Below are 20,570 nucleotides of genomic sequence, written 5' to 3' on the forward strand. Positions count from 1 at the left end.
GCTGATGATAACCACCCCTCTCCCTCGCCAAAGACAGAGCGGGGAGGCGGCGATCAGCTGACTGCCGGCCGGCCGCTCCGCTCGGCCGACCGCGGTAATTACTGTTTGCCGCCGGGCGGCGTTGGCCCGGCCGCAGCTCAGTGCTTTATGAGCGGGTGGGGCGCGTCGTTAGGAACTGTTTGTTACACGCCCGCCGACCGCGGTCGCCCCGCATCGGGTAATGGGGCACCGAGACACAGACAAAGGGACTGGACCGGGGATGGGCCCGGTGTTGGGCCAGTGCATGCCACAGGTCACCTTCAGCGCCTGGAACCGGGCTTGGGCCGATCGATTCTCTAACGACGCCGTCTAGACGCTCCTGTTGGCTGGCGCGGCGCTGTCTGGGTCGTGAAATCGACTGAGGGAACCTGGCCCGAATCTCCGCGCGTCTCCAGGCTCCTACAGCCACCAGCAGACTCCCGATCTGCGGTGTCATGGCCCCGCAGCCGGCCCTGAGCGGCCTCCACTGCCGCTGAGCCCCTGTTGCAGGACTGGTTTTCGGCCGCCGGTTTCGCCGGGCCCAAAGTAGCACGTGTGGTCGGCGGGCTGGTAGGACGGGCCCGGCTGACCTGCCGATGGAGACCGGGCTAGCGGACGCTGCACGCGCTCACCGGTCGAGCGCGGAGAAGTGTTCCGCTGTCGGAGAGTGTCGCCTGCACGGTGGAGTGTGTGGTGACGGGTGGGTGCACAGTACCGGCTTCTGTGCACGGCCGGGGACCGGTTGTTGCTCGGTGACTGTCACCACTCGGGGGCAGCCACAGGTTACCGTCAGCCACAGCCACAGGTCAGTCACAGGTCACCAGCCACACTGCTGGTGGCTAACCGTGTGGCTGGTGTGACAGTCGGTCCGCTGGACCTCGTGCATGAGCTTGCCGCCTTAGTCCTGACTGGTCAGCGCTCGACAGCGGACACACATCACGGCTCTAGCCCGAAATGACGCAGGCTTTTTCACGGTATGAACTAACCGTGATGCCATTGTGACGGCCGGACTGGGGAGCACGAACAGCTGTGTCATGCCCAGCTCGGCAGGATTGACGTGCCCGATATTGTCGGAGGGGTGGGCGGCGCAGGAAGGGTCGGTGGGAGCCGGGAGGCCAGGTGGGGTGCCTGTTGCTGGGGAGGAGCGCCGGGTGATAGGGCTATTTCCGCCGGACTGATGGGAGCGGGGCACAAGTTCCGGTGAGAGGATCGCACGGGCCCGCTCCTGCCCAGCTGTCCGGCACACAAAGAAAACGGTGCGGAGGGAAGGAAGCCAGGAGGAGCCGCCGGTTATGGATGGGCGGCCGAGGAGCCGACGCGAAATCGGAGGTGGGGGTCGGATAGTTGGATGTCGCGCAAACAGGATAGCGCGTAATTGACGAGTGTGGTGTTTGCCACAAATGATGCCGAGCCTCTTAATGAGCAGGTTTGACTCTTCAAAGTGGGCTTCCAGTAGCCTGGTAAAAAATAATCATATCTCCTCTCTTCGGGTGCAGCAGTGCAGACAGCAATGCCGGCTTGTTAGACCAATAAATGGTCGCATTACGGCTGTTTGACGACCGCGAGTCCCCTGTGGTGATCTCATCGGTCCTTAGCCGAGCGCTGCCTCTGCCAAACTGCGCCTGGGTAGGGTGTGTCAGCCGTGACCTCCCCGCCCCGTGACTCTACTCCGTGACCCTCGGTGTGACCCCACAGTCACCGGAAGGGGTGGACCGAGGCGCTGCAGACCGCTCTGCCGCCGCCAGTGCTGCCGCTGCCGTCCATGTAAACATGTCGTGACTGCGAGCATCCGACGCCCGCCGACGCCCGATGCCGCCCGATATGGGACAGGTTCCTCGGAGTGGCGCCTCCCGCTGCCCGCTGTGGAAGTCCATGGACTCAGCGCCGTGCCACGGACTCGTGCAGACTCGGTCCGCCAGCTCGGCGCCGGGTGTCCCGGTGACATTGCGTGCCGGGCCGGCGCCGGTGCCGAGTGGCTGTTTGTGTCGGCTGGCCATTGTGTTGAACCGCAGAGCCGCCGCTATTGTCCGCCGACCCCCTGACACCGGCCGGGACCGGCTGACCGGAGCGGCGCGGATCCATGGACCCAGCCGGGACCGGCTGACCGCGGACCGTGACCGGAGCGGCGCGGGTCCATGGACCCAGCTGAGACCGGGCCCGATCACAGACCGGAGCGGCGCGGATCTACGGGTCCGGCGGGGATCCGGGACTGTATACACAGACTCGGCCCGCATCGGCGGAGCCACTGCAGGTTTGCATCAATGACACCGTCAACCTGACGCCCTATATTTGGATCCAAACAAAGGAGCGGTGAGCGGCGGTCCTTGAAGCCTTCCTTATGTCCCAGTGCGGTGCGAATGGAGGAGGGTAAATTGGCGCGACCCCGTTGTTCGTGCCGTGCAGTGGCGGTGCCACGTCACCTTTCCTCCTCTACTGTTACCACCCAGCACTGTGGAAGGGAGTGACGGGGACGGCGTCCGGCCCAGCTCGCCCGCCCGCCCGGTCCCTGCAGAGCGGCGCTTGCATGACGGACGATTTTTGTGGGGCCGATCAGTGGCCGGCTCCAGGTTTCCAATCTCATTAAAACGGCGTCCTTGACGAGGCATGACGCTGAGCCGAGCATCAGCGGGCATCAGCCGAGCATCAGCGTCGGATTACCGCCTCGGCCCACAGCGGCCGTCAGCGTCCCGAAATGTGAACATATTGCTGCAAACTGAACGTTCACCAACGCAGCGCGTACAGTCATCCGAAATAGATCAAAGCATTCCTCGGTGACAATGTACAATCTGCATTCAGTTTTGGCATTCCATGATGCACTCGTGTGCAAAGCCAACTGCACACTCAGTGAAAATTCCACGCTGCGTTGTTGGCCAACTATAATAGTGCCATGTGTAAAAGCCAGCTAACCTGTCTGCGAGGACAGCTGTTTGGAGGAGCGGGCGCCGAGCTGGCGAGGTTTGCACGCACCGTGCACGTGATCCCATGGCTCTCGGTCTCTGGTCACCGGCAGGTGCGTGGGTAGGTGCTTATTCCGCGTCCTCGGACCGGTCCGGCGCGCGAGCGGCCCGCCGCTGTAGCTGTATTTTCCGTCCTCTCGACCTGTTTCTTTCGCCGAGACTGAGGTCGAGGCCGAGGGACCGCAGTTTTGGCTGACACTTGGCTATTGACGAGTGTCAGTGTCTCCGCGGAGGAGCCCGCGGCGACGGGGCAGCGCCCGCTCCACATTGTCGGGTTGCCAGGAGGGTCGTAAAAGCCGGCCGGCAGGCACCGTGTGCTAAAAATAGCTGCTAAGCGGCCCGTCGATCCAATCAACACTTTTTCCTGTGAATTTTACCCGGAGAGTCTAAGTCGGATTATTTTCTAGGTAAACATTCCTCTGGCTATAATACACCACCTGGATAACGACAACTCAAGAAACTCAAGATTACCAACCGATATTTATTTTAAAATTACTTTATAAATATCGGTTGGTAATCTTGAGTTTCTTGAGTTGTCGTTATCCAACTGTCATGGATACTTTACAAATACACCTATGTTGGCCGACCCATCTCAGTTAATCGTTTGATGTCGATCAGGCATCAGTATCAGCACACTCACCTCTCCTTCAGAGCACTCTGATCGTCTCATTCCGATCCGTCGGACCTCCTGTGGAGTCTGCTGGGCCGACCGCCGCGGGCCGGCCGGTGCCAGGTGTGCCGATGGGCCCGGGGCAGCGCTGTTACCGGGCGCGCCCTCCCTCGCCGGCGGTTCTGCCCGTCACTGTTTGCCGTCACGAGTCGGTCGGGCCGTGACTATCGGCCGCCTTCAGCGTGACCCGAGTCAGCAGAGTCAACAGTGACCGGCCGGCGCGGCCGGATCTGACGCCAGGCGCGGAAAAACACTGACCTGCACCACTGGGAGGTGCTTCATAGGACCGGTAATGCACTGTGGTGGTGGGTGGTGATGCGACTTTACCTGACTGCGGCTACGATGGGTTTCAGGTGACTGGAGAACACACGCAAATACCTATACACATTTAAATACGTCCTACATGCATACGATGTGTCAACGTTCACAATAACATACTCGATACCCATGCATGCATGCATGCGAGGCTGTCTCGAGCTGCGGTTGGCGACAAGCTGAAAGGCGCCAGTGTCCTCGAGCCTGTCGAATAAACACAGCGTATCAGCGCACCCACACTGGTCGGCAGCTGTCCGTAGAGGACATAGGCGATACGCAGTGTGTGTGTGTGCGGCGGCCACAGATACCAGCCGAGCACACACTGGAGCCGGCCGGACCGCCGCTCGCGGACAGACGCCCCCAGAGACACGGAAGCGGCGCCCGTCGCCGGCCGGACACAGACGCCCCTGTGCCGACCGGCGCCGGGTGGCACACTGTCAGCCGCTGTCACTGATCAAACCGTGAGGCTGTGCGGGTGGCGTGTCTGATGTGCCGCGCTCGGCAGCTGTCCCGGCGGACTGCAGTCGTATCTGGGTATCTGGCCGGTATCTGGGCACCCGACACCATGCGGGCTCACCCGTCTCGGTGGCAGCGGTGGTGTTTGAAATAACAACGGTCTCGGCGCATTGTCTGCTCTCTGTATACGATGCGGGCCACGACCTAGATCTGCTGTCCGAAGGAGCACACGGTGCTTGTCGTTAGACCGACCTGCAGCCGACATGGAACAGTTCTTTGTAGCGTGGCCTGCAGCCGCAGCCTTCGAACTACCCTCATCAGCTCCGACTGCACCCCGGTGAGCCGGCAGGTGCTTTAATCGCTCTGTTTCCATGAGCTCGTTTCCACTGGCCTGTCATGGTGACACTGTTGGATATCTCCCCCGGACGGGAGAGCCGTGCAGAGTGTCGGGACAGCGGTGCAGAGTGACGACGCTCTCCTCTTGCGCCGCTGTTTCCAGGCGGACAACGGTGGCTGCAGGTGCTCGACACGGAGTGAGTGGCTTTATCCGCCTCGTGCGTCACTCAGATGCTATTACCGGCCTGCTGGTGCCGCGGCAGGCAAAAATTAGAGATATCCATCAGTGATCGAGAGGTCGTAAATCATTATCCGGGAAGGTTTTGGAAACCATAGTGGAAACAGTCTGGGTTTGTTGATATTGAGCTGTGCGAAACGCTCATTTGAACCGCCGAAGAAAATGGTCTCAGAGCTGCCTGTTATTGTTAGGATTCTTTGACAGTTCCACTATGCGCCCCGACCTCAAGTGCCAGTTTGGTTGGGCGAGGTCCGTCATCTAATGACCGTCCATCTATCCATCAGTGACAGCCCGTCTCTGACAAACTATACATCAGGTCTCCTGACTTCCTACGTTTCCCGGAGCTGGCGGCGGGAAGTACGCTGAAGTAGCCTAATTTTACGCCCTCCGGTCACAGGCGGCTGCCAAATTTAGTGCCACTGGCGGCGCCTGTTGCAGCGCCGCGGCGGCGTTAGCGGCGCCACGGCGGCGGCGGTGACGCCCGCCAGCTGGCTCCTCCCGCTGGCGCCATCGACGGAGCGCCCGGCCGAGCTGCGAATAGCCCAACTTCCCTGCGCGGCCTCAGGTCGAGTGGCCTGACCTTCCCCTGCCATCCCTCCCCCAGCCCCCACCACCGCCCCCGCCCGGCCTTGCCACCACCGCCGGGCCTGCAAGAGGCTCCGGGGCATTGGTCAGTGACCCTCTGACCTTGCTCAGCGTTGGCCGCCGCCCAGAGGAGGCTTGGCTTCATGGCGGCACGCGCAGGAGAGAGGACAGAGAGCACGGCCATTGACGAGCGGAGGGACGGCGTGAGGACGCTGCCAGGATAGGGTGGAGGAGGGGCGGACGGCCCCCGTCAGCTGCCAGGGGCGAGCCGTCAGCGGCCGGACCGTCAGCCTTGTGCCGCTCCGGCGAGGCCGTGTTTTGTGACGGCCCATCTCGGTCTCGGCCAACAACAATAGGCCATCGGATAGGCCCACAATAGCGGCCGGTAATGTCACCCCTACGGCAGTGGCTGATCCAACCAAGACCGGCCGGCGCTTCACTGCACTCAGGCACTCAGCCGAGTGGGTGGACCGGGGGCGGCAGGCACAAACGGATCAATACCGCCGCGTAAATATACGAGGCCCTGTCTTCCAGTATCGTCATTCGTCACTAGCCAATAATGCGTCCTGGCAAGTGTCAGAAGCTACTCGAAGCACGGGAAGCAGGGCAGCGATGTCACAAACAATCTACGAGGCTTGTCTGTTTTATCTGTTTTGATTTCCACGAGCCGTCCTGCGTAGACGCGCGATTGCCATTTCTTTATCGAAGTGGGGGATCAATGCGACTACCACACAGTCAGGTGAGCGTTACTTTTAATATTTACTGAATTATCGGAGAATACGGCTGCTCTAGTGGCGCCTTCGCTGTCTGGCCAGGCAGCCATCAGGACCAGTCGGTCGGCCGGCCCGCGAGGCCCAGGGCCGGCACCGATCGCCGCCGCCGCCGCTGACGGATGGGTCAGGGCCGACGGAGGACGGCGTCGGCCCGGCGCCGTCCTCCAGCCGGAGACCACTTAGCAGCGAGCCGCTGGCGATGGACCGGCCGGCGCTCCTCTGAGCCACTATTTGAGTTGGCGCTGTGTCAGCGTCAGCCCACAGAGACCGGTATATTCTCGCGCCCGTGCAGCGTGAACGTCCGGCTACGTGCACGGCTCGCTCATCTGTCGCTGTGAATGCAGCTGGCACGTCTGCATATCAGTGACATGGATCCGGGATCCGGGACCCGCTCCGACATGTCACTATGTCTGAATACAATGGACGGTCGTCGTATGGCGCCCGCTACAGACTGAGTGGGACGTATCGGGACAATGGAGCCGGTCAGCAGATCAGAGGGGTCACCCCGGCGTGAGGACAGGTCAGCAGGTACCGTGCGGAGGATGGTTTTGACTGGCTTGGAGCGTCAGCAACCACCGGACTAAATCCAATCCAGCCCTGACCTGACGCCTCAGACAGGACCCGTTTGTCAGTGAAGGTCGACAAAGGAGGCTGGCCGTTCTATTTTGGTCCGCTCGGCGCCGCGTGCGGTGCGGACTTGGCGCCGCCGAAAAAAGCGTCTGCCGCGTGTCCCGAAGGTGTCACGCCACCCGTGTTGGTTATGTTTATCAGCGCGAGACGCGGCGCCGCGGAACGTGTCTGCCGGCCGGGTTTGGTGAGCCTCCGAGGATGTAACGCTGTCCTTGGGGACCGGACGGTGCGAGCGACCGGCCGTGGCCGTCACTGTCCTCTCGAGAGTCCTCACTGTCCTCAGAGAGTCTCCGTCTTCCGCCGTACGAGGCGCCGGGGACAGCGGGGTGACAGCTGGCCGTCTTATCTTCAGCTCGGCGCCTGGATTACGAGACAGCAGTCACTCGCGGCAGATAACACTCTTTCGTGTCCTTGGAGCTCAGCCGAAGAAGCCCGTCCAGTTCCCACTGAGAAAATCCTGTATAAAGTGTTACAACTCAACCTCAGAATAGCCGCCTACTGACCGTCGCTCGACGCTCTATCATTCGGCCTAATTCCGCCAAACCCGCCCCTGGCCAGGCTTCGGGACACATTGCCGGAACTGGACCATTTCACCGGCCCAGCTGTTGTTCATTAGCGGGTGACAGATCATCAGGTTAGGTTAGCGTCAACTATGTATCCTTTCGCAATTCTGGGTGTCAGGTTGAATATGACACAGGCACAGAGTCCCCGCTGCTGCGATTTTCGACTCGGCCCCACCCATCGGGAGTCGTGCCATCGGGACAGGAGAACAAAGGGGTTCCGCCCGGCCGACCGATGGATGGAACGACGACCGACGACGTTGGCGATGATTTATGGCGCCGGCTAGATGACCCTGGCCGTGGCGGGGCGGGATGACCTCCGGCCGGTGCCGACCCGGAACCGACGTCAGCTCAGCGCTGAGCGCGGACCGGGCTCCCGCTCGCACCCCGGCGGGGGCGGCGCCGGCCGATCGATGAGGCGGCCGACGCCGGTTTTTCGTCAGCCGCCGCTCTGCCAACGGGGCCTGCCCCCGGCGCACGCCCCCGACACGTGCCGGCCGGCACTGTTGACGCCAAAATCAACTCCCTCGCCCCTGTCCCCCCCCCCCCCGAATTCCTCCGATGGCGCTCCGGCCCGCCCACCGTGCCAGCGTAAACTCCGCTCCTCGTCGCGTCAAACATTGCAGCTATTTGGGAATCGGTGGCGGCGTGTTGTGGCTCAGTAGCGAATTCTCGTTTTAGCCAGGCCTTTCTATTCATATTGCCTTAGGCCGTGGAGATGCCTCTCAGACTTAGTGACCCCCAAGTTAGAGACGCTCTCAACTGGGGCATTGCCGCTGGCTACCGTGCTCCGATCCAGGAAGTCTGCGCCGCAGGGCAACTTTATCCTCGTGCTCTCATTGCCGGCCGTAACCGATTCCATCCGAGCCGTGCCAGCCGCCGCGGCCGCTATTGTCCCAGCGATATCGCCGGCTCAGCAGGCGACACCACGGGCCATAATCCCAGTCTTCAGCACGGCCGCAGCGCCTCTACTGCCTCGGGCCGAGGCCACGTGACCGGTCGTGCCCCGGGGCGGCGCGCTGTGATTGGTGGACGGATCGGGTGGCGCGGGGCCCGTGTGTCGCGTTGTTGGGTCCCGGCCAGCCCCCTTCCCCTGTGACGTAAGCACGCTCCCCATGACGGGAAGAAGGGCGGATGGATGCCAGCTTGGTGCGGCTGTCCTCGGCGGGATGCCAGGCCTTCCATACTCCATAGGGACCCTAGACCGGTCCCCACTGGGTCCCACTCGGACTCTCAAACTGCGTCTAATCGGTCAACGGGAGAGCGCGCTGCAGGAGCACGGAACGGCGCCGCGCCAGGTCTCTCGACATGTTTGTTCGCCATTTTTTCGAGAACTTATCGGCTCCGCGGTCTGCCGGTGGCGTGCTGCGCCGTCCGCCCGGGCTCCTGCCATACTGGGATACGAATGATAACCGGCGTGTTTTGAGGCACATATCCAGACCTTTGCATGCAGACAAACCGGGAATTTATGTGCATTCTATGGCGCTGTTATAGGTCGTGTTTTTGATAAACGACGCAATCCTGGCAAAATTGGTGCTGCTGGGAGAATGTCAGCTTGCAAATAATTCAAGCAAATTTCACACTTTTTCATGGAACTGGTCGTCGGCATGGAATGGGTGCTGGTGACAGAGGAAAACTGGCGTCACTGGGTGTGTCTCAACGGACCGTGCGCCGCCGCCCGGGCGACGGGGTCGAAAAATGTCAACTCGCATTGTCGTCGACACTTTTATCGCTGCGAGCCGTGCTTTGTTGGTCGTGCTGCACGGGCCGGGTGCAGTCCTCCCGACTGCACGGAGGACGGCGACAGCGGCTGCCGGGCGGGTCTGCGCCGAGAGACCCTTCTCTGTCAGCGGTCCCGACAGGCGATCAGGCGGCAACAGGTCTGGCAGGCTCGGCTACAGCCTTTGTCCGTGCCCGGGTGGTTAGTGCCGGGTATATCTACCTACCATGGAAGGCTCGGTGGCCTGGTGGCCTGCCCTGGGTCGCTCCCGGTCTTCACGGTGATCTTATTGTTAGAGGTCTTGGTGCAGCCAGAACTGATAACCTGGCTGTCACTGTCTCTCGCTCATGTCTTGTCCGATGTTTTGAACGAGATCGCTGCCTTCTATGTTGTGTATCAATTAAGGAATATTTTTGTTTGCATTTGCTGAATTTTACTGTGTACCATGACTTTCATAGTCATTAGTCATGGAATCACATTACACCGAGCAAAGTTGCACGGTGCAGAGCGGCGCTTGCATTAATGTAATGTATGCAACATTGTTTATGTGCTTTGTATGTACAAAGGGCGACCACCGTCACAGACGCAATTACACAAAGTGACTGTGATGTCAGTGGCGTGCTCCCTCTATGGGCGCTCCTCGAATTGGTAGACTGGACGTGACGAAGAACTTCAGAGACGGCTTTGTCCACAGCCGATTAAACTTGAGTTTTGCGCAGATGGGCGCATTCCATGCCAAGCAGGGCTGCAGAGGAGCACTGAATGGACAGCTCTGGTCCTTGCCTGGGATACTCGAATGCTGTAAGTAGGCTCAACTGTGAAAACTATGCACGGTACATGAGTGAATCGTCTTGTATTTGTAACTGGCGGTTTGCATCAGCCACCACTTGTGAAGTGAAGGCGCTGGCAGACGGACCCGACGCCCGCTTCTCGCTTGCAGCTGTTGCTTTCATTGCATCTTAAGCTGCAGTGTTGTGTTCTATTATGTAAGATCCTTTGAAATTCTAATTGTTTTCTTGAAAGCCTTCTGGATGCAATCATCCCATCTGGAGTTTGTGAAAAACAAAGGGTCGAATGGACTGCTTCTTCATCTGTCTCACATTCGATGTCTGTGGTCCAACAAGTTGTTTTGCATTCATTCCCCGAAGTCGTCAACACGACGTTACTGCCATGTCCAACTCGGCTTGCAGCATTGGTAATTACTATGAATAATGCAATTGACATGGTGTTACCGGATGCTTCGGATGGCTGCCTGTCCGAGGAGAGAGTTGAAGAGCGTGTAATATCCTCCCACCGCTCATCCGCTCTGTCTAATGACCGTGCTCATTTCCATGCCCGCCAGCGGGCACCCAGCTGTGCTCTCGACTCCAGCTGGTGACAGACAGCCCCTCGACAGCCGAATTATGGTGACCGACAGCCGGAATAATTGTACTGATCGGCTTGCCTACTCGCCCCTCCTGTCGCCGCTGACAGTTGGGGTCGGATGGTCCGGTCATCGGAGAGGAGACTGTGGCCCGACCCGGGCTGGGGATCGTAGTTCGTCGACCTGCCACCAGAGCGCTCATGTCGCCTGGCTATAAACTAAACATGCTTGACCTTCACGGCCGGAAAGGCAAACTGGAAATGCCGCGCTTATCTGATGCGTGCTTGGCATATCCTAGCGGTGTAAACTAAATATCCAAAGGATTCGGAATAGGGATAATTATCAACCAAGGGGAGTGATGGAACAGTGGGATGCATCGAAGCACATACTTGGGCAGGCAAAGAAAAGTCTCTAATTTTGCCTACAACCTATTGTCAGAGGACATAGCATTACGTTATGTGATGTGACTCAGTGATGTTTGTTACCCGTCTAACCCGGCCCTGTCTGGGGTCCATCCTTCGTCCGGGGCGTGCGAAGTGCTATCGACCGCTGGTGAACTGTGTCGCCAACTCAGTCCGACCGGGCCGCGTCCTTGGCGCCTGACCATTGATCAGTGACGGAGTCTCTCCGCGCGGCCGACTTCCTCCGGGAAATGGCGCCTCCGCCAGATTGGCTGTGATGGCGGCGAGATTTCGGTCGGATCCGGCGCGCCCGGCCGACCTTATTTCGGCCCGATATTTCCCGCCGGGGCCTGAGGCGTGTGTTATTGAGATGGCCCGTTTTTGCTCGTCAGTGAGTGGGTCGGCTCGGGGAGGCGCTGCGAGCTGGTCCCGCTTTCCCCTGTCCCCGTCACATCAGGTAGCTTCTAACACGTCTCCCCCGTTCTATGTTACATCAGAAGAAGCTTCCCTATCCCGTGTCACAACAGCTAGATTTTAACCCTTCTCCCCTGCTCGGTGTGTCACAACAGCTATATTTTAACCCGTCTCCCCCCTGTTCCGTGTGTCACCAGGCGGCGGAGCTGCACCAGTGCCAGGCGCTGATGGAGCAGCTGCAGGACGAGTTCCTGGCCAGCGGCGGAGAGCCACGCTGGCTCGAGGGCCTCCACCTGGCGCCCAAGAAGCTCCAGGACCTGAGCGAGGTGAACAAGACGCTGGCTCACCGGCCCTGGCTCCTCAGCAAGGCACACATCGAGGTGGGTACTCGGTGGTGCTAGTCCCGCTCGGGGGCGGCGGGGCAGATTGCAGCTGCGCCGCCCTCTGCATGTGCTCGATTGACCTTGGCTGCTGGCACTGGCCGTTTGTTTATGGTGATGTCTGAAAGCGCTGCCATTTCCGGATCATCAGAGCTATGGGCTGGGAGAGCTGCAGAGCAGTGGCGGCCGGTAGAAGGGGAGCGTAAACTCGTCTAAGATCAATCAAGCCTGAGAGATCCGAGTTCTTTTTGAACGCTGCTTTGAACGAACGTGCTGCTTGCTCTTATCAATCGTCAGCCTGCTCTGACCGGTAGTGCTCAAAGGTTTTCGTTTACGTCCTGAACCCTCGTCTTTTGGTGTGGTTTAATCGCAATAGATGCACTATGACGGGCTCAAATGTTATCTTCTATTATGAAGAATTGGTTACTTCCTTGTCAGTCGGGGCGCGCTCTGCATTTCAATGCTTATCTCGTCATCGGAGTGGTGACGATGATGACCTCATGGGTTCATGGCCTGGGCAGTGACGAAGCTGTGTGCCGTCGCTTCATGATCGGGGCGTGGTGGAAAATTACTCCGCACTCAGGAACGGGATGGTTGTTCAGCTCTCAAACAAACACGGTCGTTAACACGAACTACGTAGATATCGTGTCCTTGTTTGTCTATTCGTGAGCATTAAAAAACGGGACAAAAACGACCGTTTAAAACACTCCCTATTTCTGGATCGCGGCATGTGCTCGATTTATGTGACCTTCGAGCGTCACCGTTTTTTTTTTTTCGTGCATTCGATAGCGTATGCTAAAATATTTCTTTGTTTGCTGTCAAAATCGACCTATAGCGCCACAAATGTCACTACCACCACCTCCCAATCCGGTTACTAAATTTAACCGCTTGGCAATGCGTTTGCTATGCTGCAATACGCTATCCGAAATGTGATTCTTCCAAATTTGATTGAGCGTTATCTGATGGTATCAATAATGTCCCTTTTTATCTTCATTTCATTTCCACGTAGATGCATGTTTTGTCGAGTCTCATTTGTTTTTTAATCAGCACAACTGCCTTGGCATGACTGTTGAGCAATCAACTCCAACCACGTCATGACTTCGCTGGCCATCCTAGCCTGAGTGCCCCAGTTCCTCCCTCCTCTCCGCACCGCGACCCACCCTGTGACCGCTCCTGGGTGCGCCTCTTGGCAGCGGCTGGTGCGAGGCCGCGACAACTGGAGCCTGGGCGAGCTGCTGCAGGCGCTGACCATCCTGGCGCACTACCACGCCGCCTCGTCGTTTGTACACGGCTGCCGCGTGGTCACAGAGCCATGCGCGGACGCCGCCGCCGGCAAAAAGTCCGGTGAGTCGATTCCACCCGACCCGACCCGGCTGACGTGGAGCGTCGACCTGACCCGACCCTGTTTGCCTGACTTGAGTGTCGACCCGGCTAGATGTGACTCAGGAGGAATGCGGATGTTTGATGTGATACGTTGTTGCAGGAGAGGAGGAAAGACAGCTCGAGGGCGCTGGGTTAACTTCTGTTGGAGGGAGTGCAGTGCTAGGTTTTGTCACCATGGAGTTTCTATGATCAGAGTTCAGACTGAGTTGGCGACCGTCAGTCAGCTGGAGCCTGGCGTCGGTCACCGTCGGCCGTCGGTCGGTGGTCGGATGGCGTGCGTGGGGCTAGCCTCCGCGCCGCTCCGCCCCGCCACACCCCTTCCGGCGTCCCCACGAACCGGGGCGTCGTCGACGGCCGGCTCTGTCCGCCGCGGCGCCGGCCGTCACAGGTTCATGGCACGCCCCAGCGCCACACCTCGGGTCCACAGGGTTCCGTTTAGCTCGGCGACTGGCTCTGCCGTCTGGGTCAGACATTATTCAAGTGGCCGCGTTACTGTGGTCCGGACTGCGGCTGTTTCTCTGGGCGACTGAGAGGCACGGGATGGGGAGGGGGAGCGATGAGACCACAGGTCGGCCGATAGTGGCGCGGCGACCGGCGGGACTATCCGGCCGGTCTCCCGCACACACCGCTCGCCAGTGACTCAGACCCCGCGGGGGTGGTCCCGGCGGTCACCAGACGCTCCTGGCCGGCCACTGCCTGACGACCGCGGCCGCCGCTGCCGGCGCTGCCACCGCAAGGTCATCGGAACACTGCAGCGCCCGGCGCGCCTAGTGACATGACACAGCGCACTGACCGGGCGGCGGCCGGGGCGCCCGCTCAGACCAGCAGCCGGACGTGCAGCAGCTACTGCTACTGGCGCCAGTGGGTGTGCTGGCGCTGCTGACTGGAGGCCAGCGGCGCTGCCTCCGGCGGAGGGGCGGGCCGACGGTTTTTGCGCCGCTCTCCTGCAGGGTCGCGCCGAGAGCGATGGATTGGCTGCGGCGGGGAGAGTTTTTGCTGTCGTTTGGCGCCGCGCCGCGCGCCGGGCTGGTGTTTTGCTCGACCCTGCTGCCATGGCCCAGCGGCGAGATACCGTTGGTCGACAGGTTGGCAGTGTCGGGCCGGGGTCTGCCGGTCCGCTCCTCACTGCACGTAAAGACGCCGCTGCCAACGAAATTCACAGCCGCCTGTGAAAGGTTGATTGAAGCCGTGCATCGCTAACTATTTTACTTGGGCGCATCTGTTGAACGATCGCAAAACAACATGCCGACTTGAAAGCGGCAACTTGCCTGCTGGCAGTGGGCTTCCCTGTTCACTTGTTTGCAGTGCAGTTTCAGGGACAGATTGAAGTGCTGCTTCAAAGGTTGGTGCGGTTTAGCAAGGTGGTGTTCGTGCCCGGTCGCTGCCAGCTGACATGGATAGCCGCTCTGTCGGACGTGCACTGGAGATGCCGACGCGGCCCCGACCGCTTACGACTTGTTTGGAGCTTGCCTCGTCGGCGGGTTGACGGGTGTTTACATGAAGGTGCGGCTCAAATGAGGCGTATCCTGAGCAGGCGGCCCCTCGATAGGTCCGGGCTGGCTTCCCCGACAGGGCGGAGGTGGGCTCTGATGCAGCCCGCTGGCCTAAACTGCCTGCTCGCGAAGTGATATACTACTCAGTTGAATATGGCTCGTACCGACCTGCTGGTCATTGTGCTTCTTCCGCGGAGTCGAAGAAATGGGACACTTGGCTTTGTATCCCTCACCGATACGTTTGTCTTTCTACCTTCACTCATTGTCTCGATTTTACAGCTCACAATAAGCCGAGAGACAGCGTCACAACAACAGTGATGATTCGTAGGCGCCGGCGGCAGTCGGCCGCCAGAGCGCGGAACAATGAACCGAGCCCGCGATAATGGCACCGACTTTTTTGGCGAATGACTAACGACCTCGGCTAATAGCGTGCCGTAAAAAGGGTCGTTAATGTGACTGATTGGAGCCCGCGCCCGCCGATGGATGGCCCGTTTTAACCCAGGGCTCGTCTGTATGGAGCGGCGCTGGCTCCGTGCGGTGCGCTCATTTGGAGCCATCGGTCCCCGTGCAGTGGAGCGGTGATGTGGATGGGTCCGGGCGCCCCGCCGCCCGCCCACCGCTGGGTCCATTATACCGTCCGTCGGTCTGACCTGGACCTAATGAGTCGGTACGCCGGGCGATAGCGCCGCAGCGGTGCTGCTACCGAGGAGCTGCGCTGTTCACAGGCGGGTGCAGGCGGACGGTGGGGTTCTTTGAGGACGGGATGCCCGCCAGTCAGTGACAGAGAGCCACTCTGGCGAGCCGGTGGTGCTATTTATTGTGCAATGATGGTAGCAACTGTGGTTCATGCGCTGATGCATCCATCCTCCATCTGCAATCGAGCCAATGTATACATCATCTTGCCAATCTATCTTGACAGGCATAAGCGAAATGTTGAGGATGTATGGCTGCAGCAGAACGAAAACAACACAGGAAAGAACATCTGCAGGCTCGGACGGAGCTTATTGTTTACCCACTAACAGCTGTCACGGTTAGGTAGCCGGTAGTGTACGACCGACCAGCGGCAGGAAACTCGGGCGACATAAGCCACCGAGATCAATAGCACAACAATATTTCAGAGGCGCCTATCCGTTTTTCCTCGTCATTGCATGCCTGGCCGGGTGTCGTGACATGCCATTAGCAGGAAGTCCTGACTGACCCGGCCGATGATCTGGGTGCTGCGGTTCATTGCCTGTGGAGCGGTCGTTCGTCGCCGATGGTCCCACGTGCGCCGCGCCGTTTCCGGTGCTATGCTCCGCTCGCTCTGCTGTGTGTGTCACGGTCGGCGGCCTGTGGTCGCCCGGCGCCGCTCAGCGCTGCCATATTTATCAGCCGGTCGCCAGCCGTGACCGGCCTTGGATCAGCTGGGAGGACACCGCCGTGAGGCGCTGGCTGGGGCTCCGGTACCGTCCTCCGCTGACGCACGTACCGACTTAACGGGGTGGATTTTCTAGTCGTAATACCTTGACAATGGTGGACCGGTTAGATGCTTTGTTTAAGCCGGAATTAAGAGCTTCTTTATTACTTGTTTAACGTAGATGTCGCCTTCTATTAACATCATCAGAGTTTGAGCTAAGACCTAGATAATTATGTTATGTATTTCTCTAGCATCTCCACTTGTGATGCTGGTGACGTTTCGAACCGGTAAAACCGCGTATTACTTGCCTACATTTCTTTCAGACATCTGGTCGTGATTAATTATGATGCTGCTTTCAAAAACTGGATGCAAACCTGTTCTATCCGGTCTTCAAGTCATGCGCATCTTTGCAATTCACAGCATGATGTCACAACGACGCCCGCCCGCCCGGCCTGTGTATGGGCCCCTGTGGAGCTGGACCCGGACACTCGGCACCCCTGACCCGCGCCTCTGACCTCCCCCGCTCTCTCTCTCCGGCAGGCTCTTCCACACCCGGCTCCGGCGTCGCCAAAGAGAACGGCAAGATCTCGTCCTCTCCGCCGCGCGGTGTGCCCGTCGACGAGCTGATGCACAAGATCAAGTCGCTGCGCCAGCAGGCGGGCCCTACCGGCTCGGCGCCGGCGGACTCGGAGCGGCCCACCGGTCACGAGCGGGTGGACGGCGAGCCGGCCCCGACCGAGGTCGGCGCCGGCCGCCGGCTGGCCGACACAGACGACTCCCATGTGGGCGGCGACTCGGACTGGGAGGAGCCGTTGCGGCGCACCGACGGCGGGGCCACCTTCCGCGTCCAGGTGAGTACAGCTTCCGACTGCCGCCGCTGGCAGGGAGGGGGCGGTGTCTGAGGCCGACGGTCTGTAGAACGGGCTGACGGCGGCCGGTGGTGTGGCCCGTCTCTATGGGTCTCCGAGGCCGGCGCCGTCTCAGCAGCAGCAACGCTGTGTTAGGATAAACACCGGGTGGCGCCGCGGCCAAATGCTGATCTCAGCTCCAACTTTCCCCGCTAATGACATCAATCGTGCTCCGGGTAATGGCCCCCACGCCACAAATGATAAACTGCGCCGCATTTGTCCGCAGAAGCGGCATATTATCGCAGCGGGCCTGCACCACAGCGGACGTTATAAGCATGATGATTACAAACTGACTAAAATTACGACCCTGGCTTATTTCAACCCATCGTCGCGTTTCGTGTATCATTAGCAGCACCGCATTCCCCCCTCATGCAGCGCTGTGGTCGTCCGAGTCGCATGCCCTCATTACAACATCCCCCTCCCTCCCTCCCTCCAGGACTACAACTGGGAGGACCACGGGTTCTCGCTGGTGAACCGGCTCTACTCGGACGTGGGATACCTGCTGGACGACAAGTTCCGCAAGGCCTACCACCTCACCTACCAGACGATGGGCTCGTTCCGCGCCGTGGACACGCGGCCCTTCCGGCGGGCTATCTGGAGATATATCCAGTGCCTGTACGGCATCAGGTGAGTAGCGAGGAGCCGCCGCCGTACTGCGGGCGCTGGTCGCGGTACGGGGAAACGATGCCGACGTATGGGAGTGGGGTCGAACGGCCGGGGTTCACAGCTGCAGCTAGTTTCTATAGATTGTATCAGAGTAAAGTAGGACGGGTGGCATACAGCTGTGTGAACGATAAGAAAAGTTATTTTTGTGCTTTTGCGGCTGGTGCCACAGCTGCTGTTTTGTGATCACTTCGTGATAATCTTGGGGGCCCATGGCTGGCACCTTGTTCCGACCACACAGGTGACATGACACCCGACATTACGTTCCTACTTCCTAGTATCGCGAGCGGCGCAGTTTGCCTCTCTTCTGCACTATATTCTGCTAGGAAGATAATGCCAACTGCCGACGTCCGACAGTTCATTTTGCCTGCCGCTGTGGGCGGCGGCCGTCTGGCCGAGTCGATTGTTAGACGCTGCATTTGTGTAATGGCTCTCAGCTGTCTGGTAATCGCTGTGCTGTGTGTCGGTTGTCGACCGGCGCCGAAATGCCACAGGTAGTCGTCACGGGAAGGTCAGGGATAGGCCGCCTCCCACTCACATGCACTCGAGCACACGGCAGTTCAGTTTAGTGCGGCATATTAATATAGCAGGGGTAGTGTGAAAGCGTGCGACTCAGACGTTTGACATGCGCTGTTTTAACTCGGCATTTTTTAACTTGGAATGCCTGCCGTAAAATTTAAGCGTTACCCAACCACAAACGTGACAATTTATTTATTGTGGTCTTTGCATAACATTCTGGACACAGATTATTGAGTAGGACATTTTGCAACACGATTCCGAAATTCCTAGTTATTTCCAGATCGTGCTCTAATGATGTATTACATCATTGACGTCGTGTTTGATTTCCATTCCGCTGGGGCCCCTTCCGCAGTATCATGATTCACGTCCTTCGACACACTGCTGGGCCTTACCGCGAGCGACCTCTCAGTGACCTCTGGCGTATGACCTCAGCGGCGACCTGTGACGTCTGCCTGGTGACCTGTGACCTGTGACCTGACCGTGACCTTACCCTGTCCGGCAGACACGACGACTACGACTACAAAATGGTGTCTGAGCTGCTGGACCGGCGGCTGAAGGAGCTCATCAAAACGACGTGTGTGTCACCGGAGCTGCTTGATTCCACCACCCCGCTCAGTAGGGTGATGGCCGGATTCCAGCGCTCAGAAAAGGTACGGAGAAAAGGGAGGCGTTGAGAATGATTCAGGAGTCTTTAAGAGGGGGTTCGTTGTTCGTTGTGTCCGATATTTGCTGGCATTGCATCAGGCAACCATAGAACGCTCTTAGCCTCTTACCATGTGCGACGTTTCTTGTTTGTCATGGCGTGTGTGGAGGCTGCACTGTGCAGATATTCGTTACCGTGATGCTGTGGGGCGGGTCGTGCTATGCGTCCACTGTTGGCCCGCATGACGATACCATGTCCGGGTGTGGGTGGGAACGTGGATTCCGCTCTCAGCACTTCCTCTCTCCCCGGGGTGAGAGAAGGACGTAGGAACATGGGCGTATACCCCGCTGTCGACACAGCTACATTGGGGTTGGCGTGTTCCCTAGCACGATGTGGCTTTGTGTAACAACATTCCAGCGGACATGTTTTACTGATAAAATGGTAATTGGGGTCACATTCACATTCGACATTCCTGTTAAACGGAACAGTTCCGCAGGAATTTTCCGTAAATACTGGCTCAACCTGCGATGTTCGGTGATCGGTGTGATGTTTGGTCCGCTGTTCGGTGTTCGGCCTCGTTGAACCGAGTAAGCTGTGCTGATTTCATCACCCCAACTGACCAAGCTCGCTACCCTCTGCGACATGGGTGTATGTGTACCATAATCCAGCAGTGTCAGTGTTGATGCGCCGCGCTAACCGTTTCTGACCTAGTCTCTCCGTCCGTCCGCAGATTCACGTCGTGATCCTGTGTTTGGAGGCGAGGCTGCAGTCGGAGCTGCTGTACGCGCTGAGGGCAGTGATGCGCTACACGACGTGATGGCCGGCCGCCGCCCAGCCAGGGCGCGCCGCCGCCGGCCGCCCAGTCGGGGCGCCGCGCTGCTATTCTCTGTGATGATTGTGTTTTATATGTGTTTGGTGGGCCGCTCGCCGGTCCGGGTACCACTGCCCGGGGGCCGGGTCGGGTCGGGACGGCAGGATGCCGCAGGAGCAGCCGTCCTGCCCCTCCGTCCTCCCCGCCCGCGCCGGGCCCGGAGGCCGCGCCGGCACGACCGGCCGCGTTGTTGACAGACTGTTTTTGAGGCCATGTTTGATGAACTGAGAAGATAGCCGCGCTGAGGGGCGCCCGGCTGCTGTTTTGGCGAGCTTTACGTGGCGCGCGCGCGGCGTCCAATGTGTGTTCTCTCTATTCGTGCTGAGTGTAGTCGCGCGGTGCGTACGATGGCGGCCGTGTGTGATACGAACTGACGACGGGTCGGGGCCGCCGACGGCGCGCACCTACGGCCGTAGGTGACTGAGAGCGCCGCGGCGGCCCGTGACGGACCGCCGTGACATTGTGTGTGACGGGTGCCGAGTGAGGCGACGTGACAGGACCCTGTGGTGCCGACCGTGCGCCGTGTAGCCGGCGACAGGAGCTACGTCTTTCATGTAATGCGGCGGAAGTGGTGAGGACCCTGCCAGCCGAGAGCTACTGATAAATAAACCAGACATGCATGAGCGATTCTCTCGCCTGGGCGGTGGAAGGTGGACGTTGATCAGCGGAAACGAACAGAGCTGGGTGGAAAATGTTCGGCCGTGGGAAGGATGAGTGGGATGAAGCTGTCCCCGGACGCTACTGGATTGGATCAGTCGCAGCTGACAGCCGTTCCAACTTATCCAGATAGGTACTCCCAGCGCCTACGCGCCGATTGTTAAATGCCGGGGATTTTTTTATTAGGGTGGACCTAACAAGAAAAATACGTTTTAGTAGCC

The 20,570-nt window shown here is 59.3% G+C and overlaps 1 protein-coding gene across 1 annotated transcript in view; it reads left to right on the top strand.

The window, feature by feature from the left end:
- Positions 1–20,315, top strand: part of LOC122378299 (sestrin homolog) — a 38,018-nt gene extending 17,703 nt beyond the window's left edge. The window contains exons 3-8 of the mRNA XM_043359201.1: positions 11,634–11,816; positions 13,010–13,160; positions 16,629–16,939; positions 17,433–17,623; positions 18,681–18,828; positions 19,552–20,315. Coding sequence (XP_043215136.1) covers positions 11,634–11,816; positions 13,010–13,160; positions 16,629–16,939; positions 17,433–17,623; positions 18,681–18,828; positions 19,552–19,638 — 1,071 coding nt within the window. The 3' untranslated portion in view covers positions 19,639–20,315. The remainder of the gene's footprint in view (positions 1–11,633; positions 11,817–13,009; positions 13,161–16,628; positions 16,940–17,432; positions 17,624–18,680; positions 18,829–19,551) is intronic.
- The last annotated feature ends 255 nt before the right edge of the window (positions 20,316–20,570 follow it).

This window comes from Amphibalanus amphitrite, unplaced genomic scaffold, assembly GCF_019059575.1.
Source record: "Amphibalanus amphitrite isolate SeventyFive unplaced genomic scaffold, NRLGWU_Aamphi_draft 000057F_arrow, whole genome shotgun sequence".
NCBI classification, from domain to species: Eukaryota; Metazoa; Arthropoda; class Thecostraca; order Balanomorpha; family Balanidae; genus Amphibalanus; species Amphibalanus amphitrite.